The sequence below is a fragment of the Chionomys nivalis genome, chromosome 2, assembly GCF_950005125.1.
Source record: "Chionomys nivalis chromosome 2, mChiNiv1.1, whole genome shotgun sequence".
In the NCBI taxonomy this organism is placed as follows: Eukaryota; Metazoa; Chordata; class Mammalia; order Rodentia; family Cricetidae; genus Chionomys; species Chionomys nivalis.
The window spans coordinates 104,780,738-104,805,439 of NC_080087.1; the positions used below are offsets into that span (position 1 = coordinate 104,780,738).

A 24,702-nucleotide genomic window follows, 5' to 3' on the forward strand; every position below is an offset into this window, starting at 1 on the left:
CAGAGCCAGTGGGCCTACTTTCTGTTCTTAGGTCAGGCTTTCTGTACAGACTCCTTAACAAAGGAGCCAACTAACCCCATTTCCCATCCATGTCGTGGGACCAGTGATAATGGAAACCACATCATCCTGTGGAGTCTGAATCTGATGACTGGTGTTTGTGCTGACTTTTGGGGGGTATGAAATGCCTTTCCTCACTGTTTCCCACTGTCTGCTATCATTTGCAGAATGGCTTTGCTGTGGTCCGCCCCCCAGGACACCATGCTGAGGAGAGCACACCTATGTAAGTGGACACAGTAAACTGATAAAAATCATGGGTGGCAGGGCTGTAAGCATTGAGCTGAGTGGCCTTGTGCACATCACCCAGGGTGTGTTACTTTGTCTCCCTTGCCCACAGCCAAAGTAGACCTGTGATTTGAGAGTCGTGCAGTGGGATGAGGAATATGGACACAAAGACTTTCCTGTTGAGTTTAACAAAGATGGTTCAAGTGGTTGAAATTACGACATCAGGGAAGCTGTGCCAGAGATGTGTGTGATGATGTGTTAGGTCCCTAGCCCATGGAAATAGTACCGTTCACATTTTCGATGGGTTTTACCACCCTTTTTAACCTAAGCATGATAATTCCTCATAGCCTTGCAGAGGTTGACCCAATTAGATAATCTCAAATAGGTATCTCCAAATGATTCCATAGCCTGTCAAGTTGACAACTATTATTAACCTTTAACAGTGTCTGTGTATGTCTTCAGTGTGTGTTTGCATGTGTATATCTGATATATGTAGATGTATGTATTTGTGTCTGTATATTTGTGGTGTATGCATGTGTTTTGTATATACCTGTATGTTATATGTGTCTATAGGTAGGTGTCTTGTAGTGTATACACTTATGTGTGCCTATGTGCATATCTGGGGTGTAGGGAGATTGTATATAGTGGGAAGATGTCTTGTATAGTGTGTGTGCTCATATTTCAGTATGTATTTCTGAGTGTGGTATGTGTGTCTGACAGATGGGTCTTATGTGGCACATGTGCTTATGTACCTGTGGATCTGTAGTATATGCATATTTAGCTTGGCTTGTGTGTCTATGTCTGTTGGTTAATCGCCAGCACCAGTTAAAGGTCCCAGTTAGGAACCAAATGGCATTCGCCTGGATCCTCCAGAATCTCATAGACTCTTGATATTCTACTATGAGTTGTATAAAAACAGTAACTAGACATCATCTTTGCAGGGGGTTCTGCTATTTTAACTCTGTGGCAATTGCAGCCAAACTTCTCCAGCAGAGGCTGAATGTGAGCAAGATCCTCATTGTGGACTGGGTGAGTGACTGCCTGCCCTGGCAGGCCTGGAAAGAGCATGCATGCCCACCTGTTTCCCCAGTGGATGACCTGACTGAGCATGGGCCTTCACCTCTACTGACACTTGGAATCAGGGAACAAACTGAACTTTCTGAACACAGTCCCATAACTCAGTGAAGTAAAGCCTGTACCCATTAGAAGGTGGATTCAGGACTGAGACCAGCCGATCCTGCCAGTCATTAGCCTAACCTGCCAGAATAGTACACACATTTGAGGGAGGCCACCATCGCTGGTCTTCGGTATGACCTCTCAGGAGGCTGGAGCTTTGAAGGTCATGTTTAAGCCTGACTGTGCTCTGACCTGGGGACATGAACCTAGCTGCCTACCTTTTGCTAGCTGATACTCACTTCACACAAGTGACTGTGCCTCCGTCTTCCCAAACAAGCACCGCTTCTTATAATCCGACTGTCTGGAATGGCTGCTGCTTCTCTGAGAGTTAAGCCAAATGTCAGAAGTAGCCAGATGTTGGGATATGCATGTCAGCACCCCTTCTTAGTCAAGTGCCTGGGTGTCATGAGCTCCGAGCCGCAGGTGAAAAGGCAGTCTGGACTTCTACCAGGCCTGTGATCATTACCGTGGCCATGGCTGTGGGGAGCGGTCCCCAGGACAAGCATGCTGGATGGCCCTGTACTGCATTTCTGCATAATATATGAAAAGCTGTACGAGGCCAGTGGATCTAAGACACATGCACAAACACTTTGATTCTGTGTCTCTTAACATACTTTAAGCCCACATCAGGTGGGGTGTCATTTGGATTTCATGCCCTTCCAGTTTCAGAAAGAAACAACAAAACATAAACCAGGAGACAAGTCAACTCTTGGATCCAGAATAGGACCAAGGCATGGAAGGCAGTTACCAATGAGCCTGTCCCTCCTGCAACCTGGCCCTTCCTCAGGGAACAAGCAGAGATATGGGCAAAGACAGAAGTGTCATACAGTTAGTGTCGGCATAGGTATGACAGTTAGGTTCTGGGAAGAGCTGCGTCAGCAGGTGACCCACATAGACACTGTCTTATCTTCCCAAGACCAGAGCACACTCCCCAGGACCACACTTTGCATTAAACTGCATGATGGTGACACATGACTATGACTTACTGTACGCCGTGTTATCTATGGTTGCTCCTCTCAGCGGGGACCTGGTGAAGATAGAAGGGGCACTTGTCTTCTCGAGTGGCTGAACATCCACATCCTACACTGAGCACAGATGACCCTGTAGAGAAAACATTTCACACACACAGCCATGCAGTGCAGAGCCACCCAGCTTCCTGTCCTGGGAACCAATTCTCATGGCCCACAACAGTGGCCACAGGCCTGGCAGAAATCAAAGCTGCCTCTTTTTCTTGCTTTCTGATTCCTAGTTACACAGGTATCGTGTCTTAAGAAAACAGCTGCTCACTTCCGGATGGGGGCCTGGGTACCCGTCTGTCACCTAAGTTCTTCTTCCATATGCCCTATGCGATGAGAAATACCTCACATGTGCCTGAACGTAGCCAACCCATAATCGGTAATTATCCTGATGGAAGTCAGAAATGGCTCACCGTAAATGAGGCAGGCACATAAGATGAATCAGATGGCTTGGTTTGAAATCCCAGCCTCAACTCAGCTGGAAGCTAGCCCCATTCTCTTCTCTGAAGTCAGGAATGTGCTCTGGTGTGCGTTACAGAGACTCTGCCAACTCGGACTCTAAACTTCAGCATCTCTTGATGCTGCTGACACCCCTAGCACCTTACTATGAGACGCAAACCAGACTTAAGATTCTAGGGTGTTCACCAAGTAGGAACTGTTACCACAAGGTACAAGGGACAGCTGGATGGTGAGGGCTATACTTGAGGCCTGGTCCTCCCTGAGTCAGTTCTCTTGGTCTCTCAGGATGTACACCATGGGAATGGGACTCAGCAGGCCTTCTACAATGACCCCAATGTTCTCTACATGTCCCTGCACCGCTATGACGATGGGAACTTCTTCCCGGGAAGTGGAGCACCAGATGAGGTATGTAGAGTGTGTGAAATTTTGGGGGCAACTGGGGGGCATGCCAGCTTAGAGCCAGGTGCTACAGCTATCTGGAGAGCAGGGCAGATGCAGGCCACCCCAGACTGCCATTCTAGAAAATGCTACCCTAGATTATGCTGTGCATGCCTTGGACCAGAATTTTGTTCAATGTTCAGTGAGAATCTATACATCATTTCTGGTTCTGTTCAGGGCAAGGAAACATAAGGAGTTGTTATATTGCTCCTCCGGGACACCGGCTTCTCTGTACCTTCTCTGTACCTTGTGATGCCTTTTCCAACCACTGTCTTTAGTGGGCATCCTTAGGCAGCATACTCATGCCCCTTGTTCATCTGGCATTTGGTACTACCTGGTGGTCCCAGGAACATAACACCTACCTTCCGAAGACAGTCCCAAAGTATAGAGCCTCTTCTGTGCAGACATGATGCACAGGTCCTCAGAAGTGTCTCTCAGTGATTCCTCCTAGTTTAGGGTCTGTGAGCAGCTGCAGCCCCGTAAAATCTGTTCCACTGATCTTAGTGCCTGGTACTGGAGTGGCCAGCTTCACTGGTGAGCACACGCACACAGGACTCATGAATATTCCTACGGGCCTGTCATCCCAACACACCCTAATTCAAGTGTCAGTTGTCTCGGGTAGTCTTTTCAGAGTGTCATTGACAACAGTTTCTCTCCTTGTGGCCACAGGTGGGCACTGGGCCAGGCGTGGGTTTCAACGTCAACATGGCTTTCACGGGAGGCCTCGAACCCCCCATGGGAGATGCAGAGTACCTGGCAGCCTTCAGGTGAGTACCCATCTGTTCAGTCACAGGGGCAGCCAAGCAGACTGGGGACTCCGGGGTTGATCTTTGAACTGTCTCATTTCTGTTACCAGCTCCCTTCTCGTGTGAGCCTGTTTGGGTCCCAGTGATAAGATGGGGAGACAGTAGGGGGTGGAGTAAGACTTCTGCTATGCTGGAAACCTTCAGTCAGTGGAAACTGAAAGTGTAAATCTTAGATCTCATTTCCTGCTCACTCTTCCACAAAGCCTTTGTGAAGGTATAACAAGTGGAAATGAATAAAGGAGAAATAGGATCCCCTTTATTTGTATGAGTATCAGGAAAGAGTCATCTCATTATATCACATCTTTTGTGCTGCTGTGGCCCTTAGATTGGCTGCAATGTGATTGCTTTTTTAAAAAGCATTGACTTTCGTTGTCCATAATTCTTTGTATTTACATCAGGCCAGACTGAAGCCATTCATACAGCCAATAGTGGATGGCTTGGCCTGTCACTTTCCTCTTGTTACACCATGGTGGCTTTCCCCAGCTGCTGTGCAGTGAGGAGGCGCCACTCAAGTCAACCACAGCCCAGGAGTGGTTCCAGGGCCTGAATGGGCCCGAGGGGCCTTCAGTCTCATAAAATACTTTATATATTTATTTATTTATTTTTACTTATTTATTTGTATTGTGGGTGAAAGCATCATCAGACCTCCAGGGGTCTTCTCTACCTTGACCACTGTACATATGAAGCACATGTGTACAATCATGTGCCTTATGTGCGTGTAGACATACTTACTGCAGACATGTGTACATGTGTCTGTATGTTCCTGAGGGGCACTATCTATATGACTCTGTGTGTGTGTGTGTGTGTGTGTGTGTGTGTGTGTGTTGTTGTTGTTGTTATGTGCAGATATGCCTGTAACGCATAGATCTCTGGAAGTATAAGCACATATGTATGCAAGTGTGTATGTCGCTAGTTGGTGAGCTGTATCTGTAAAATGTATGTGGACTTGCCTATGCTCTGTAGCTGTGGTACCAAAAACTCAGAACACTTCTCAGTATCTGCCTGCTCATTTTGAAACAGGTTCCCAGTCCCATTTCCTATTGGAGAGGTGGTTAAGATCCAGTATGGTAAAGGCCTGACCCAGTGGGTGTGAGTCGACCAGACTATTCCTAGAAGTGACAAATCTCAGTTGGTGAAGTTAGAAAGGTCTGCTGTTCAGCTGTTGGCCAGTTGCAGGCAAGGATCACTCAGGCCTTAGAAGCTTTGTGCTGACTGCCACCTGCTATTTACCTCTGATCCCTTTGGTTGTTTCCGGTGTCTTACACGCCACTGATCTGTGCCCGGCTCACTTACAAACTTCCCCCAAACACTAGGAAGTCTGTGAAAGCTAAACCTGAGAACCAGGGTGTGTCATGCCCTCTGCACAGCACTGGAAACATGGCCTATCTGTAGTGTGAGAGGAAACCACTGCCCAGTTAGTGACCTTTGTTTCTGAGTAGATGCCGTTTGCAGGTCAGGGCCTGTGCAGGCTTCATGGTGACTCTGGTACAGAGAGAAGATGGTATTCGCTTGATGACAGTAACAGATACCTTCCACTCACATCAGTCCTTGCAGCCGGTGACTGGGCCGGCCCTCGTCCCCCATGCCTTGCTCTCTGCCTTCTGAACTGTGCTCACTGGAGGCATTTCTTGAGTATGCCTGCAGTTCTGTGATCCTGGGGCCAAGTCTGACCCCTGCTGTCCCTGCCCAGGTATCTGCAGTGTCTGACCTGCCTGTCCAACCTTTGAGGTGAGCCTTCCTTAGTCACCCTGACATCTGTCCTAACGGTTGGCAAAGTATATGGATGATAATCCCTTTTTGATGGCGCCTTCTAAAGCTTCAATTGCTTTGAAAAGGGAAATTGTTTCAGGTTGCTTTTTTTTTTTATTTTAATGTAAAGTAGTACTTTGAAGTTCACAATTTATGGTTCCCTGGGCATCAGGTGGGGAAAGAAGGGTCAGAGGCTCCTTTCCCCTTTCTTCTTCAGTCTACTCCTTTGGGGCCCCATGGGATAAGGCATGCCTCAAAGACAGCACCTTGTTCTTCAGAGCCCTCTGCTGCTGTCACATTTTCAGGGGATCAAGCATCAGATGAAGAAAAGATAAGAAAATTGCCCCTAATGAGATCCAGAAGTGACCGGCACTTTCTCCTCAGGCCCAGACACTTGTAGGAGAAAAGAACTATAATTCAAACCAGGCCTTGAGCCAGACACAGCTTTGAAGTTGGTGGAGCTCAGGCAGAGCACTATGGTCTGGGAAGCAGAGAGTGAGTGATACACTGTCCTTAGCGTCCTGGACCTGTCCTCAGTGCCTGGCCTCTGCAGTGGAACAGTCATGTGTGGCACAGGAAGCTTAGAAAAGATGGTGCTGGTGTTCTGTTGGCATCTTAATTTCTCACTGGCCTCAAACTACAAAGCCTATTGCCTATCTGTGGACCTTGAACCCTCATTCTGTTGTACAACCTGCTGCTGTTGCTGCCTTTTCTAAACAACTGATTGGTGTGGTAAGACACATGTGGTCCCTGTGAGTACACACTCTGATATCTGCTATAGTTACCACTCTGCCTTCTGAATGGCTTGATGTCTGAGAGACAAGGACTTGCTGTGAATATATTTGGTTAAACTATCAGCTACCTTTTTAAAAGGTAGTTGCAGTTCATGATGGCATTCTACTGCTTCCTTAGATAGAATTTTAGCAGAGTCAGTGGTGGTGGTCTTAGAAATCAAGAAACAGAAACGTAAAGCTCAGCATTGAAAGTCTAGTGAGAACCTCTCTTGCCTGTTTGGCCCCCAGACAGGAACCAGGGATAAAACTCGAAGCTCTGTGATGCAGTGATTGATGGCTCACAACCATCAGGGCCCTCAGATGCTCCCAGAGGTGAGGCCCAGGCCAAGCCTTGTGGGGGAAAGGATATCCCCAAGGAAATTGCCTGTATGCCTCAGTCCGGGGCAGGAGGACTGTTGAGGGTTTGTGCCTGGTGAATAATAAGTGATATGTCTTCTGCTGCGGCCTGGGAAAAGACCTGGTCCCTGGATGAAGTGGGCAGGATGTTTGAATCAACCAGTCCAGCAAAATGTAAAGAGACCTGAAAGGCAGGACTACCTTGTTAAACAGTGACAAACCATGGCATTGGGGGTTGGGGAAGTGGGACTAGGGTGAATATGAATGTGGGCAATGTGACCTCCAGCATTTGCTTGTAGGGGATTGAACATCACCAGGCCCGAGATTCAGAAGAGCGTGTTTGGGTATGTAGCAGAGAATGCTCTGACTGGGAACATCGTGAAAAAAATGTCGGAGTTGGCATTTAGTAATCCAGGAAAGACATGTTTGGTGCATTAGGAGAGAATGTAAAGTGAGGACCCTACTCCAGTTTCTAAGAAACTCAGGAATCAGGGAGAAACTCAGACCGCCCAGTTGAGGCCAGAAGAGCCTCCCATCAGCCCAAGTGCTTACAATCTGAGTCTGCCCTCTACAGAGTCTGGGTTTTTAATTCCTGCTGTAGGTAAGTGGGAGGAGGTGATGGAGGGGCCTGTGGAGGAAAAGGCAAGCTCTTGATTAGAGGTTGTCGGTGTGGGGAATTGGGGATAGGAGTGCCAGGGTGAGCAAAAGGAGATGAGGGTGAAAGCAGAGTGTCGAGGTGGACCTTGGTAGCTTTGCTGTGTAACATTGACCCCTGGATGAAGGGACACAGAGCTTAGTGTCCCTCCCCCCCCCCCCCCCAGCTGTGGCAGCCACCAGCCTTTACTGAGTTAGAGAAATAGGTACTGACTCTCCAGATGATGCTGTGAGGCTCCCAAAACACAGGAGCTGGGAACACCTGCTCTCATGTGGGAACCTAGCTCTTGAGGCATTGACTGCAGTTAGTGTGCATTCTGCCAACTCATGAGACGTGGGATATATGGTTATGGGCCCCTACATTAGGTGCTGGCCTTTCCGTGTGGCTGACAATGAACAGTTTCTCTGTGAGATGCAGTGTGAGCCTACATCCCTGCCTGGTGCACCAGCCCTACTTTTTACCAAGCAAGCCACAGCGCAGACAGAAGTAGGCGTGTGTCCTCTGGACCATGTGTGTAAATGAGAGCCCACATACCACGGATTGTGGGGTGGTTGATTTGAAAGCAGGACAACACTGGTAATGAAGGATGCCTAAGCTGTAGAAGAGACACTCATCACACTACATACATAGCACCACTCGCCTAGGCACTTCTAAGGACCTGTAGGGGTCTTCATTCCCTCCCTGCACCAAGGGATGAGCTATAATCACATTTCCACCCTTCTCAGAGGGCTGTTCATTTTGACTTCCTCCAGGAAGATAGTAAATTGATCTGTTATATTGGGAAGCTTCACCTCTCTCCCCCTAATCTCTCACTCACAGACACAAATATACACAAAAACACAAAAGAATCTTCTATTTCAGGAACTAAGTTGATGATTTAAAATTTATTTTGGGAGATAAAATGTAAGCTCAGTCTCCCATTTAACTTTGAACGCCAGTTAAATAAGGACATTCTTTAAGGTTCTTTCCTGCAAGGTGGTGGGTAGAAGGCACATCCACTGTACAGCAGGGCGTATCCAACTAAAAAAAGCCATGTCCCAACAAGGAGCAAAGACACCCTTGGTATCACATATGACTGCTGGGGACACCCTCTAACACACACACCTCACATTCAAGGCTGTCACCAGTTACCCTAGCTTCAGCACATTTCAAAGTGAGCCTAGGACAAAGACTGCGTCTGCTGGTACCCACTGCCGCTGTGTACATGGGACCACTTTGACTCCAGCATGGAGAATGCCTTAGGTTTGGTTCTGGACCATAACACACAGCAAGAGTAAGCATCAGTACTTGTGGTGCGAGCTCCATTTAATAATTATTTTAGCAGAACTTTTTTGGGGGCAGGTTTTGGGTATTAAATAGCTCAGTTATACTTCAAAACCCACCACATGCCCTTGTTGCAGTGCTTAGCAAGTGCCACACTTGGCACAAACAACTATGGTTTTACTTGAAAAAAAAATGACTTGGCTTTAAAACCCCTCTCAAAACCATGATGGGTTCTATTATTCTGTTGAAAACAACGGTTTTGTAACAATGTTTTCATTGATGTGGTCTCCTTGGTGTGATGTGGACACCCACTGCCAGTCTAGCCATCTTGTCAGTTCAGTGTCCCACACTCCCAGAGAAGAGAGCCCTGCAGAGCGCTCCTGGGGAGACAAGTTCACTCCATGCAATGATGCCAGTGACACAGAAGCCAGAGGCCCCAATGGTGCTCTCTACGCTTGCTCCTGACCACTCTGGCAGGTTTCTAGACAAATGCCAGTGTGTTCATGCTCAGCTTGAATGCTTTGTACCAATGAAATGATAGTCTGGTATGCCTGTGTTGCAGCGGGTCACAATGACAGCTATGTAGTCTGAGGCTGAGGTGCTACTCTGAAGAGCAGGACATAAGCCATGCAAATGATTCCAGAGCAGATATCCACAGCCATGGCTCCTGTGTGGAATCCACCAGTGTTTGCCATCTTTCTTCATTGGCGGTGGCTGCTGCTTTTACATCACAGGCATCTGTATTGCCCAAGACCATGTGGCCCCAAGACTAAAAGGCCTCTTGTCCAGACTTTTGGATAAAGTGTGCTGGTCTTCATCTGTGGCTACGTGGATGTGTCCTGCACTGTACCAGTGGTCCACAGAGCCCCAAGGTATAGGGTAGCCTTGGAAAGTCCCTTCATCCTGAGACAAACAATTCCAGGAGACACTAGATTGTGTATACCCTCCAGAACAGCAGAAGGCCAACCCCTCCACAACTGCCCAACTTTGGTTTGGAATACATGTCTGGGCTTCGGTTACCTGAGGTTGAACTTGGTATATTTTTAATAAACCTCTCCGTACTGACCAGAACTAAGCCAACTGAAGTAGCATATAAGGCCATACCACTCTGCCTTTCTCTGTCTGAGCTTCCCGGGAGCTCTGGTGTAGACAGCATGTGTCCTGCCACCCTGAGTAGAAGAATTGGCAGCCAGGGTTCCACCTAGAATCATTCCTGAGTCTGTCCCTTTAAATTCAGAGTTGATACTTCTGCTGATTTTAGTAGGGAATTTTACTAAATAGGAGAGGTTAGAAGAGAAAGTGGAGTTGTTGAGCCCTGTGTCAGCATTTGAGTATATGTCATTAGGAAGAACAGTCTCCTGGTGCATCTCTTTTTCTCTCCTGTGGGGCTCCTGCAGACAAAGTTTATAAAGGCCCACCACATGTGCTAGAAAGGCTGTGTGACACAGTTGTCTTCCAGGAGGTACAGATTAGGTGGTGTGGCTTCACAAACAGGAAGCCCAGAAAGATGCAAAGGGCTCCAATGGGCTCATAGCTCTACCTGTGCAGTCACATGGCCAGGTTCCACTCCCACCTTCGTAGTCTGCTCCAGGAGCACAGGACACTCCTGCTAGAGCGAGGAGACCTCAAAGAGTTGCTCTGGCTCCCAGAGGGACACTGAAAGTTGGTGTTGGTTATTCTAATAAAGTAATCTTGAGGATGCTTGAAGCCTTGTAGCACCCTGGGTCAGTTACCAGGAGTATATTCATGACTGGTGGGTTTTGTGTTGAGAGGTAGTGAGTTAGCCATTGAACTACTCAGTGGTATCCATGTTTTACACAGTTCTCTTAACTATGACATTACTTTCCCTTTTGCCATTCTAGGCGTCTTGTTTTCTCTTTAACTTACTCTCTCACATGCACAGATGGCCATTGATCATGGGCACAGAGCACTATCAGGTGGGTGGGAAGCCCATGTGGGCTGCACCCCAGCAGGGCTGCAGAAAGCCAGCCAGGACCCTTATCTTCTCAGCACTGTGTCCCAGTGCCTCATGCTGGATGCTGACCATGTGTCTTAGTTACTTTCCACATTGCTGGGCCAAAATAGCCTAAAGAAAGGAGGGTTTATTTAGGCTCACTGTTCAAGGGTGTCATGGCTGGAAAGTCAAAGCATCAGGAGCTTGAGGCAGGTTCTTACATTACAATTGCAGTCAGGAAGCAGAGAAGGGGAGATGCGGGTATCAGCTTACTTGCCAGTCCAGGACCCCAGCTCATGGGGTGGTGTCAGCCTCATCTAGGATGGACCTTTTTACCTTAGCCCAGTAGCTAACTTAATCTAGATAATCCTTCATGGGCATGATCTGTGGATTGTCTCTGAGGTGATTGTAGATTTTGTCAGGTTGACATCAGTAGTAACTATCACAGTGTGTCTTTCTTAGATGAGAGTCCTGAGAAGTGTGTTCTTGTTGTTGTGGGGAAGGTAGCTGAGCTGGTAAGGCACACATTTGGGAAAGGCCAGAAGGGGCATTTGCATTGATCTCCTTCCAATTCTGTAGGTACCGCAGGCCTCCAAGAACTATGTATTGACAATAATGGTCTTCCATATGCCATGCCCTTCGCTGACCTAGTGATGCCTTCTCCTATCCTTTGCAGAACGGTGGTCATGCCAATTGCAAATGAGTTTGCCCCCGATGTGGTACTGGTTTCATCAGGCTTCGATGCTGTGGAGGGCCACCCCACACCTCTTGGAGGGTACAATCTCTCTGCCAAATGTAAGTCACTAGTGTTTACCTTCCCTACTTGCATGTCTGCTCATCCCACAACTGGTTTGTGTTCTTTGTGAAGCAGTAGGAGGCACATCACCTTCATTTCTTACTCAGAATGAAACTATGCTAGCAGCCATCAGCAGGCCCTGAGCAGCAGGAGGCTGAGCATTGAAAGCCATAGACTCTACCCTGGGGATAGAAACTCAAAGGGGCCTGCACTAGGTTCTGTCAACTGGACTATGAACACTAGACAAACATGCAGTCCTTTTCCAAGTATGAGAAGGCAGGGTCCCAGGGCCGGGTGGTGGTGGCGCATGCCTTTAATCCCAGCACTCGGGAGGCAGAGGCAGGCGGATCTCTGTGAGTTCGAGGCCAGCCTGGTCTACAAGAGCTAGTTCCAGGACAGGAACCAAAAAGCTACAGAGAAACCCTATCTCGAAAAATCCAAAAAAAAAAAAAAAGAGAGAGAGAGAGAGAGAAGGCAGGGTCCCAGTTCTGCCTAGCCAACATGTGCCTGGTGTTGAGTTTTGTTCCCTGCTAGAGGAGCAGGCCCTCTAATCTTTGAATAGGCTGTGGAGCTAGAGGAGGAACCAATCAGGACTTATATCCTGGCTGCATTTCTCCATGGATGAACTTGCTGACACTGTATGTGACCTCTGCATATGCTCTGCTGCAGCACATGGCAAAGATATGAGAGGCCTGGGCTGTAACACCTTGGGTCACAGTGGCCTGACAGTTTCTCATCCAACTATGGTGCCCAGAGGCAACAAAGAGCCTGGGTTCCTAAAGCCTGACCCTAGTACCTTACTCTGTCAGGACCTGGATCTGCTCTCTCCTCCCTGCCCATCAGCACATCTGATCAAGGAGGATTGCCTCTCTCTTACCTTCACCAGGGAGGGTATGCACTCAGCAAGGGAGTAATGAACTATGAGGTGGCCTTTGGGAGTCAGTGCTCTAATACAGGGCATCTTCAAGCCCACTGAACTTACTGTGGGGTCCAGACAGGGAACTAAAAGCACCCACCATACTTCATAGTCTCTGTTACCACATTCTGAGCTCCTTTTATATCCAGCCCCAAAGCCAGCATCATTGTTTCTGTCAGACACACCTGGGTTCACCATTAGTTTCTGCCCACTAGTATTTCATAGCTAGCAGAAGGTGCAGCCTAGTATGGACCTGAATCGGTCTGGTGAGGGGCTGGTCAAGGTCACTGTCTTACCAGGGCTTTCCCATGCCTAGCCAACATCAGCCTGCCTGACTGTGTGTAGTGTCCCCATGCCAACCAAGTGACATATCAGGTGGGGACTGTGAACAGAGAGAAGACTCTGTGACCTTAGATGGAAGCAGATACATAGATATGGATGTGGGAAAGTCCTGTCACTACACACAGCATTGATACGAGCATGCTTTTGTCTACGTGTGTATATTTGTACAGAGCACATCAGATGCCCAGGAAGACAGGTTAGTATACAGCCTTTGAATGGGGTTGGCTGCATTATAAAGATACAGCACTGAAACCAAAAGTCACACTCAATTGGGTGAAGATGAAATCCTCAGTTACTCGAGATGACATCTCAGCCTCTGGTATTTATAGGTGGTACTGTGTTGAGTTTCTGAAGTGCTCCGCTCCCATATCCCTCTTCCTTTGCAGGTTTTGGGTACTTGACGAAGCAGCTGATGGGCTTAGCTGGTGGCCGGATTGTGCTGGCTCTTGAGGGAGGCCATGACCTGACAGCCATCTGTGATGCTTCTGAAGCATGTGTTTCTGCTCTTCTGGGAAATGAGGTATGTAGTCATCAAGGCTCTACAGAATGTGCCACACCACAGGCAAAAGCCTGGCGCTAGGAGCTCAGGTGGTGGAGGGCATTGGTCTCTGACTTGGGTGAACAGTTCACCTGGCCTTGGGCTGCAGCTGTTCCCACCCATGTAGTAGGGCTAGTATGACTTTCACTAAGAGATGAGCAGAAGGGACACAGAGCTGGCCTAAGATCTCAGAGGTGCTTGCTGCAGCTGGTTCTTCCATCCTGTGTTGGCCATGCTTCATCTTAACTCTTCCGGGCTCTCGTATGGACAAGGTTTCTCTGGCAGCTTGTCCATGGGCTTGGGTGGTGTCTTAGTTAGGATTTTTAGTGCTACAACAAAACACACCAAAGAGAAAGTTGGGGAAAAAAGGGTTTATTTGGCTTATACTTCCAGATCATATTCCATCATTAGAGGAAGTCAGGACAGGAAATCAAGCAGGGCTGGAACCTAGAGGCAGGTGTTAATCCAAAGGCCACAGAGGGGAGCTGCTTACTGGCTAGCTTCCCCTGGCTTGCTCAGCCTCCTTGTTTATAGAACCCAGGACCACCAGCCCAGGGATGTTACCACCTACCATGGGATGCCTCCTCTCCCCCGCCACCTGCCACAATTGATCAGTAATTGAGAAAATGCCTTACAGCTGGATATCATGGAGGCATTTCCTCAACTGAGGTTCCTTCCTCTCTGATGACTCTAGCTTGTGTCAAGTTGACACACAGAACCATCCAGTCCAGGTGGTATCAGCATGCTCAGGCTGAATTATTAGCTCAGGGCTAGGCCAAGACCTCTTTATTCACTAGCCATTTGCCTTCTCTGTTCAGGAGTGATCCTTAAGGTCAGGGCTCTGCATAGTTCCACTGGTGCTGCAGGACAAAGTCAGAGGTATTGGCCTGCATAGCAGTATTCAAGGCCTGGTCAGATAAAGCTTTTGAGGGCGCAAGTACAGTGAACACTATATAAATTCCCTTCCACTATACCTGAGGAGGGTCCCTTGTTGACATTCCTAGCTCCTTGTGTGCATAGCTGCACTAGCAGAGGCCCACTCCAGCTGCAGGCTAGGATGAGAGTGGCATTTTCACATAGCCCTGGGAGCCCCTAGTACATGTGGTACAATTGGCACATACCTTCCATGAAAAATTCTCAAATCCTGTTTTTGTCCAGACCAATAGTTCTCAACCTTTTTAATGCTGTGACCCTTTAATACAGCTTCTCGTGTTGTGGTGACCCCAAGCACAAAATTATTTCCATTGCTCCTTCATAACTGTAATGAACCATAATGTAATTATCCGTTTTCTGATGAGCTTAGGTGACCCTGTAAAAGGGTCATTCAATTTCCAGAGAGATTTTCTAGGCCCTTCTGGCTGGTGTATCTGTCTCTGAACTAGTACAATTCTTGCTTCATAGGGCTTGCTCACATTGCTCCCCTGTGGGTGGTGTGCAGGTACTAGGAAGGAGCCAGACAGGAATGGGGAACTCAGTGCTGGAGTCTGCAGCTCAGGAGCTGCTGGGTCTGTACCCTCAGGTAGCTCAGACTAGCCTCAAGTGTCGCATACAAGCACGTTGGTCTCTGAGTAATAGTGGCAGGTGAGTCAGCAGCTCTGAGGCCCATGGCCCTGCTGCCCCTGCTCTTCAGTCAGGAGTTCTCAGGCTGTCCCCACCCTGTAGGCCAGGGTCTAGATGGCTCTTAGAAGACTCTCTGACCTGCCAGCTCAGGGCTGCTCTTGAAGACAACAAGGCTCTAACTGGGCAAGGAGTTGTCAGAAGTCCACAGACTACCACAGTCTCATAGTCAAGTACATATTATGAGTCGTCTGCTCTGCACGCTTTATTCTAGAAAGCACAGGAGAGGAGGTGAGAGTGAAAACTCCTGTCCTCACTGTGTATAGCTTGTACGCTTGCGGAACCAAAATGCATATTCCTGTTTTGGTATGAACCCCATTATAAGAGAACTCCCCCTCCCTCGTCACACCTGGCTCCAACCTCTGCCCCCGTGCTACCTATAGGATGCTCCTTCATCAGAGGAAGCGGATACACATCTTAGCCAAGGCTTTTTGTCAGTCCCTGAGTACACTGAGCAAACATTGAGCCCCACCCAGCTCTCATGACTGACAATCCTCCCTGCCCTCCTTTGCAACTGACATGAGGGAAAAATATCTAAGCACAACAGACAGCAGGTCCCTGAAGGGGCAGTCAGCCACAAGTATTCACGTGTTGCTGGGGAGGGGAATAGCAGAAGACCTGTTCTGTGTTCCCCAACCCTACCTGCCCAACAAACTTGCTCCCGCTGGCTTCCCTATAATCCTAAATGTGAAAGGGCCACCAGAGTAGTTAGTGTTGTTTTCCAAGATGTATTTCATATGTACACAGGTTCCTGCGGCATTCACCTTAGACAGTGTCCCTTATGGGAAAGACGAGAGAGAGAGCATACAGAGTACCTTTTTACTGTGTGACTTCTAGTTTGAGGATGGTGGAGATTGAAGGGTTTATGGACGTGTTAAGGGCATTGGCAGGTGCTGGCAAACCAGACCCCAGCCTACAGGGTAGAGACAGCCTGAGAACTCTTGATGTGTCATTGGGCAGCAGCCTTCAGAAGCCATGAAGAGCAGGTGCAGTAGAGGTCACAGATCTCAGATAGAGCTGATGACCCATTTGCCACGATTACCCAAAAACTGTGCTCAGTGCTGCAGGAAACCTAGGAATGGCAGCCAAGCCAAGTTTCCCACAGCCTACTGCAGATCCTGACCCTTCTGTGAGATGCTGGGAATTAGAGGTCAGGGCAGAGGCACTGGTTAGGTGTCTGTGGCTCGGTGGAAGCCTCTTGTGCACCTTGACATGGAGTTACGTGAATATCCCAGGAGAGGAAGGGGCTAGATAGTGTGAGAGGGCAGTGCCAAAGACAGGGAAGCTAGCAGACAGCTGTGTGGACAGCATGGAGAGGCTGGGCCCAGAAAGCCAAGATGCAGCAGAGAAGGAAATACGGAGGAGGCAGTTGCTTGAAGGATCTGTCTGAATCCCAGAGCTTCACCCCAGGTTAGCCTGCACTCTTAAAACATTGAAACTGTTACTCTATATGCCAAAGACAGTAGGAAAAACACCACTGTGGTCCTGAGTTCCAAGGCCCTAACAAGGGATTTGCACACACACACCTGACAGGGGTATCTGCTAACTATAAGCCTAATGGATAAGGCCAGTATGGGACAGGGAACAGCTAACTTAGTCTGACAACCAGTTGACCCTCACAAAGAACCAGAGGAGAGCTTAGACCAGGCAGGCAGTCTTAACGGAAGCCTTCAGGGTGTTGGGTCCTAGGTAACTCCAGAAGTCAGAGCTTGGTCATCCTGTGGTGTAATCCAGAGGTGTAAATCCAAAGCAAGGAGAAGGGGCAGAAGAAAACCCAGCCCCTTTTGGACACAGTTGTAGCAGAGCTTCCCAGTAAAACTCAACTGATAACTAACTGTGCAACTAGCTCCAGAAGAGGAGCTGCCCACACCGTAAAAATGAGATGCCAGGTAGGCCTACACTATAAACAGACATAATCAGAACTACTTTATGAGCCTCATTCCGAGTCAGCCATTGGCAAGGCTGTTTTCTGCGGGGGATAGATGGATAAGTGTGAGATGGCACTGCCAGTGAAGGGGTACCCATGTAGCTTTTATTGGGCCTTTGAAACCTCCTGGAAATGTGTCGTCCAGCCCACTTGGTTATCAGGCAGGCCCTCCCTAAGTGTTGTGTTAGAAACTGCAGCACACTCTGCGTCCCTCTACCAGCTGCTCTGTTTCTCATAGAGCCTTGTGCCACCTTCTCCACTGTCTATTCTGCGCTGACTCTGTATTTCCACATACTGTCTCTCTGCGTTATATAGTGTTGGGGCGAGGTATTTCTCCCTGGTAGATTCCAGGTTTCCAGAACAGTAATTGGCACTTTCTAGATTGCTCAATAAATAGTTTTAAATACAGGAATAATCACACTGCTTTTGCTCCTGTGGCTCTGGAGTAGTGTATGTGGGTGAGTACAATGGTACCGCCAGCATTAATTTCTGTTGAGGGTTGTTCTGACTACTCAGTGCCTTTGTTTCTAGCTCTATTTCTGGATTGCGTAAGGAATGGCATTGGAATTTAGAGAGGGACTGCATTAAGTCTACAGATGGCTTATACTAGTATGACCATTTCACAATACTGAGTTTCCCAAACCGTGAATGTGGGAGGTCCATCCTCTAGGGTTTTTTTCCCTTCAATGTTGTATCTTTTTGTTATAGAAGTATCTCACATCTTGTTTGTTTTTTATTTTAATTTTTTTAACTGGCTTATAAATAGAAATTGGTTTTTTCTCAGCAAATTTGTTAATGTATATTTAAAAGTGTTTATTTTTGTATCCGGTTTTGCTGATAGTGTTTATCAGATTTTTTTATCCTGTTTTGCTGATAGTGTTTATCAGATTTAAGAATTTTTGGTGTATTTTAAAGTTTCAGATCTTTTGATACAGTATAAAGTATGGAATAGTATTGTAGGCACAGGAATAATTTGACTTATTCCTTTGCTATTTGTATTTTCCTCTTGTTCTGGCTAAGATCCCAAACACTGATTTGAGTGAGTAGTGGTGCCACCTGTGGGGCTGTTGTATATGGGCTTTATCATGTTGACATTGTTACACTACTGTTCTGGCTGCTTTTTTTGGTTAGGATGTGATATTGAATTTTGACACAGACTTTTTCTTCAGCTGTTGAAATAATTATGTGAGTTCCCTTGGTTCTGTTTCTATGCTATATCACACTTAACCAATTTACCCACATTGAACCATCCTTAGTTGCCTGGAATGAGTCTAACTTGGTTATAATGTGTGATCTTTTTAATGTGTTGTTGAACTAAGTTTGTACTTTTTTCCCCAGTATTTTGGATTCATATTTGTTCATCAAAGAAATGTGCCTGTAATGTTTCCTTTATGTTGTGGCCTCACCAAATTTTGGTATGAGGACAATACGGTACTGGGACAAACAGGCATGCACAGCCATGGAGTGGAATGAACAGGCAGCACACTTTCTGTACATGGGAAATCTGGAAACATTAAGAACAGCATATGACAGGGCAGCTGTTGGGAAAGAGGAGGGGGCATGTGTGGGTGACTGCACCTTAAACCTTAGATGAAACTCATGATTGGTAAGCACTTATGGTAAACAAAGGAAGAGCACCCCAGTTAGGACAGGGTTGGCGTTTTGAGATGTGTGGAGCTCCTCTCCCTATGCTCCCACCTTCCCATCACTAGAACAGAGCCATCATTCATGATGTACTCTTGATAGGTTGACCCCATGCCTGGAGTGCAGACTCATCATAAGATCCCAAGTGTCCAAATGCAGCATGGTCCTTCTGTGCTCAGGGGAACACACGGAAGCTTCATCACTGAGAACGGCCCCTCTGTCCTGTCTCCTTTCTCCTGGGGACACAGAGCATCTCACTGCTGAAAGGCCACTGTAGTCATCCTTTCCAGGTTTCATGTCAGCTTTCATGGAGAGAGATTTTCCAGAAAAGGGAAAGAAAAAGCAGTTGAGAAAGATTTCAGAGCAGCTGGCACATGCAGAGAGCAGACATATAGTCAGCTCAGATTCTGTATGGACACCTGCTTGGAAGTAGCCCCCAAGTCCCAGGGTGGTCTGCCCAGCCACTGCATTGAGCAGTGCTTGTGGGAGGCAAGTCCAAGACACTGGTGAAAAAGGAATGCTGGCACAACTGAAGATGGAGAGTTGTGGCTGGGGACTTTGGATGTCACAGAGGCTGCTAGCATGGTGTGCATTCTGCGCACAACATAGCATGTGGCCTGTGGTGCCCTGGGTATGCTTACTAAACATAATTTAATCTGGGGAAAGTCTGGTACAAGAGAGGCCAAAGAGAACTGAGGAGCCAGAATTCTGGAAAACCCTCCATGGCCTTCTGGTGAACCTTGTGAGCATGCACTGTTGGCACACACCTCGCTCCAAAGTGATGATAAATGTGTGTTTTGGGTATTGTCTTAAGTGCTGACATTAGCTCTGCATCTGTGCTGCAGCCATGATCTAAGGGTCTCTGTTCTATCCTTGCTTCCCATCCACAAAGGGCCTTGGGCCCTGTCTTAGGTAGGGTTTCTATTGCTGTAAAAAGATACCACAACCCCCAGCAACTCTCATAAAGGGAAATCATTTAATTGAGGTGGCTTACATTTCATCATAGTGAAACATGGTGGTTTGCAGGCAGATACGGTGCTGGAGAAATAGCCAGATGTCCTGCATCTTGACTAGTAGGCAACATGAAGTGGTCCGAGATACTGAGTGTGGCTTGAGCATATATAAGACCTCAGAGCCCAGTTCCGCAGAGACACACTTCCTCCAACAAGGACACACCTACTCCAGCAAAGCCACATCTCCTATAGTGCCCCTATCCTTGGGGGCACATTTTCTTTCAAACCAGCACGGGCCCCATGCAACCAGGCATCCATCCTTAAGAACATTGCCATCTGCTCATGGGGGGATAAATTTAAACTCAGGTCCTCAGGCTCACCCAGCACACACTATCCACTAAGTCCTCTCCCCAGTGGTTGGTTTTTTTTTTGTTTTTTTTTGTTTTTTTTTTTTTTGTGTGTGTGTGCATATGGAGGTCACATATGGTACATATGGAGGTCAGAGGACAGCTTCAGGGAATCAGTCCTCTTTCATCAAGGGGTTCTAGGGATTGAACTCAGGTTGTCAGACTTACTCAAGTACCTTTACCCACTGAGCCATCTCACTGACCCCCGATTACTGGTTTCTGTGACTAATTCTCTATCTCATGAGTTAGTATGCTTAGATCTCCAGACATGAGAACATGAGCATTCATGATCTCTATTTCAATTCCTACAAGACTATTGTCATATAAAAAGGAGGTATGATTGGTGTACATTGTACTTGCTTCTGGAATCACATGTGTCCACCTAACAAGCTTGCCAATCTCTTAGTCACTCCTGCTTCCTGGACTGGTTTGTCTTCTCTGTCTCAAAAATGCCCATTGTTATCTCCTACCATGGTGGACGTTTCTTTGTGTCTCTCCCAGTACTACACATCTTAAGCTGGTTTATAAAAGAGTATCAAGCCATCCTGTTCTTTGAGTGAACTGAAGCTCTGTCGCTACCATGCAGCCTTCTTTACACCCAGTCACAGTCAGCCCTCAAGTCTCTGTGCTACTGAACATTTAAGATGCCTCTCGGCCTTTTGGCCAGCTGCGCCCAGCGACCCTTGTTTTTGTCATTGACTTCCAGCCGACCTCCTAGATTTCTTATATATCTTTGCGAAACAGTCCAAAGCTGAAGTCTGTTTCTATACCAGCCATCTGTTGTAGGTGGCACCTTGGTCATTTCCAGCTCTTCTGATCACTTCTCCAGTCTCATTCTGTCTGCCTTGTCTTATAGCTCCCAACTTTCCTTCTTTACCATCTTTTAATGTGAGCTGATGAGGATCCCTAAACTCCCTGTGTTCCCAGTGCCCAGTTGAAAAATGTACAGCAGGCGTCCTCCCCATGGGTCGGCACTCTCAGCAGGGTCGGGAGGTTTATTCCTGGGGAGCCAAGGCCTGGACCACAGTGGCCTCACTGGGATCTCCAGGATGAACATATGACCTCTATATTTAAGAAACTGTTGTTCATTGGAAATTCTAATTTAACTAGATCTTCGTGTTTTTCTGCCAAACTGGCAGCCAAGTCCTAGCCCCTCCCAGGCTACATGCCTTCCTCTCACTTATTTAATTTCACTGACTGGACATTTTTGTTGCTGTCATGTGTCACCCACGTTGGGTCTGGGCCACATTGCACTCTGGAGATTTCTTTCCCCATTATCCCTCATTTCCTGCCTTCCTGCAGGACATTCTTACTGTGTCTCAGTAATATACTATGGGTTTTCTCTTGGAAAAGGGCAACACTCCACTCTGTTTTGAGGAGATGTTATGGCAGCTTCACTGGGCATATGATGTAGCCATTGTCTCCTCTTGGCACAGAGCCGTTGCCCTTTGCTTGTCTTGCTGTATGTGCCCATCGTCCTGACTGGAGATGACCTGCTGTCTCTAGCTACTTTGAGTGTTCTGAGTCTGCCTTTGATGTTCTGCGGTTTGTTTCCAGCGTGCCTAGAGATTTCTGGTTTTGCTGTCCCTGCGGACCTCTTCGCTGCCTAAGCCTGGGATTTCCAGCACTGGAGAGTACATGGTCATTTATTGCAGGATATTTGATCTCACTTTGACACTCCAAAACTTAATAAAGTTAACCTTGAATCAGGAGGTGGAGCCAGTGACTAGCTAGCTGACTATTATTAGCCTAGAGAAACCAGGAATTTGGCTGAGAAGATGAAAAGGAAGGAAAGCGTGGGATTGGAGTTTGGCACTTCTTTTTGGGTTTAGGACAAGTGAAGAGACACACCTCTTGCTCTATCTCCATCCAAAAAGCAAGGACAGCTGGTTGCTTCTGGGCTTCTCTGATCTAGCAGGTTTTCACCCTCATATCTGACTTCTGAGTCTTTGTTGGTCAATAGAACGATAGAGGCTTAGTTTAAACCTACATACATATTGCAGCCATGGCAGAGCCAGGACCGCAGAGCCAGAAGGCCCTCCAGGCCACAGCTGACAGAAAAACATCAGTCATTCCTTCCTCCAGTGCTCATTCCTGAGAGCTGGGGATCTTTGCTGGGGCCTCCCTCTCTCCTGAACACTGTCTGGCTGTTCTGCCTCTTCCCTTCAGCTATAGCACCACTGTTTGCACTGCCCAGCTTTCCGTACCCTTACATTCTGGTTGTTAGTATTACATGCAGGTCTAGAAGTCTGGCTTCCCGAGTCTACGAGGTCAGGTTCAGTGACCTCTTTCTTTCATCATTGAAAACACATTGAACATGTGTAACTACAGTCTTTGATAATCCAGATGAACCTTTTATTTGGGCTGGGGGTGTCAGTGACAGTGCCTAAGTGCCCGCACACCAGTCAGAAACCTTCCCCTTTTGCCAACCTTACCACTACTTGAGTCTTTACTCCCATAGCCTGGAAACTGACTCTCCCTGAGTGTCCACAGAACTCCAGGTATATCTGGATATCACCAGCTCTACACAGGACCCTTCCTCTGTTCCACCCAGGATCTAGTGTTGAGCTTGATTCTTCTGCACCCTTTGGTCTCCCCTGCCTGTCCCACCTCCCATCATGACTCTGATGACCTGGGGAAATTCTGGTCAAGATTTTTTGGAATTTGTCTCAGTTTATGTTGGCCAGTATAAGTGTGAAATGTCCCTTACAAACTTGTATGTTTGACACTGTTGAGGAAATTATATAACTTTTGTCTGCAGGGCCCTCAGGCAGTTTGTTTTCACTTGTGCTCCTACCTGATTGCCTGTGTGACTGCTCTCCCCATTGCACCTCCCTCCAGGATTTACTGAGCCCTCAAGCCCTAACCCAAACAAACCCTTCCTCCTATCACAGCAGTGCAAAAAATATGTGTGGGGTTTTGCTCATGGTGATAAACTTGGGGAGGGAGATATCAGTGGCCTGACCATTGTCAGTATTGCACTGTGAGGCTGCATGGTGCTGTATTCACCTTAGTTACCTTGCCTTCACTTGAAGTCACTTCTTTTCCCCTGTATGAGGTATAGGTGGAAAAGCAGTAAGTTCTGTGTCCTGGAATTATTAGCAGTTCTATCAGGAATATCTGTCTTCCACACATACACTTACTTAATTCTCTGTTTATGCTCGGGCTGGAGTTTGGGTGATGACTCTGCTGTGTTAGCTCAGTGCTCAGCCTGTCCCAACTGTGGCCGTGAGACACTGTTCTACATTGACCCTCTGTGTTTTCTGCTGTCCCTGTGGCTTGTCTTAAGCAGGTCCTAATTCTAACCTCATTGGGTGCTGCAAGCCTCTCCAGTCTTTTCCTCCAGAGCCTGACCTCAGTCATTGTTGCTTTAGTTGCTGAATAGCTTGAGGTTAATGCCACGTTGGCTCCACTACCTGGCTATATTGAGTGATGTCTTCAGTTAGAAGGTCATGCTTCCTGGGATGTAATTGGCAGCACTCACATACAGCCAGTTTGGGGATGGATGTCACACAGAGGGCTGCAGTGACTTGGCCAAATGCCCTGGATCAGAAAGCCCAACAACTATACTTGGCAGCTGTGCAGTCAGGTTGAGGCCAGGCAAACTCAGGGTGGCTTTATTTTATGGCTTCAACCCAGAGCCGAGGTAAGATCAGCTTCCCTTTAGAACTGGCTCTAGCTCTCCTTTTGTGTGTTCTCCCTGGTCTCTAGGCCTATCTGCAGAGCTATTGCTGGAGCTCATTCTGCCCTGGGGCCCTGCTACTTCCTTTATGCCATGTTGTTAGTCCTGTCATCTGTGAGAGACCCACTCACTTCCCTCCACTCACCTCTATCCTCTATCTGTGAGAAAAGACAGATGAGAGATCTTGGGCATTGCAAGGCCAGGTCGTAGAAGTGTAGCTTCAGAAACTAACGGTTCTTTCTCTGCTGAGTGGTACATCCTCTGCAGCCTCCTTTTGGAGTACAGTCCTTTGTACCCTAAGGAGGAAAAATATGCCGGTTGTGTTGACTTTTTAGAGTTACTTTATCTTCCCAACAAGTTACTTTATCTTTGGGAGCAACGTGCTCTCTCTGAATACCCATTAACACATACATAGTTTATATGCCAGCCATTTCCATCATAATATATCTGTGTCTCTCTTACAGCTTGACCCTCTGCCAGAAAAGGTTCTGCAGCAGAGACCCAATGCCAATGCCGTCCACTCCATGGAGAAAGTAATGGACATCCACAGTAAGTGGCTGGCCAAGTGGTTTGCTCATGGGACCCGGGGTAGGAACACAAGGTCTCTTTTTCCCTGGCATTTGATGAACAAGAAGAGACTCCTAGAACCATTTCCTGTTACACCGGGATTCAAAAGAATCTGGGCACCAATGGTTTCAAGTTACTTCATTCAGATGCCCAAAACCAGCATGCTTTGGATTATAAATCCGTGTCCTAGACCAGAAGTACCCCGCATAGGATAGAACCCATCTCCTATTCAAGCTCCAAATCCCAGGGCTAGGCAGCAGGCACACAGCTAGGCACCCATGCAGCACCCTGCCTGCCCCAGGTACACCTGCCACCCCTTGCCTGGGCTCTCTGGTCTGCCCATTCTGGTACATAGATGATGCACACCTGAAGGCTTCTCCTAACT

At 47.6% G+C, this 24,702-nt stretch overlaps 1 protein-coding gene across 13 annotated transcripts in view; it reads left to right on the forward strand.

Annotated features, from left to right (window-relative positions):
- The window catches only part of Hdac4 (histone deacetylase 4), a 265,090-nt gene that overhangs the window by 234,995 nt on the left and 5,393 nt on the right, over window positions 1-24,702 (forward strand). For all 13 annotated transcript variants that reach the window (XM_057753741.1, XM_057753832.1, XM_057753732.1 and 10 more), the window contains 7 exons: window positions 225-280; window positions 1,224-1,311; window positions 3,219-3,338; window positions 4,041-4,138; window positions 11,605-11,723; window positions 13,369-13,502; window positions 24,215-24,299. In XM_057753741.1, the coding sequence (XP_057609724.1) occupies window positions 225-280; window positions 1,224-1,311; window positions 3,219-3,338; window positions 4,041-4,138; window positions 11,605-11,723; window positions 13,369-13,502; window positions 24,215-24,299 (700 nt within the window). The remainder of the gene's footprint in view (window positions 1-224; window positions 281-1,223; window positions 1,312-3,218; window positions 3,339-4,040; window positions 4,139-11,604; window positions 11,724-13,368; window positions 13,503-24,214; window positions 24,300-24,702) is intronic.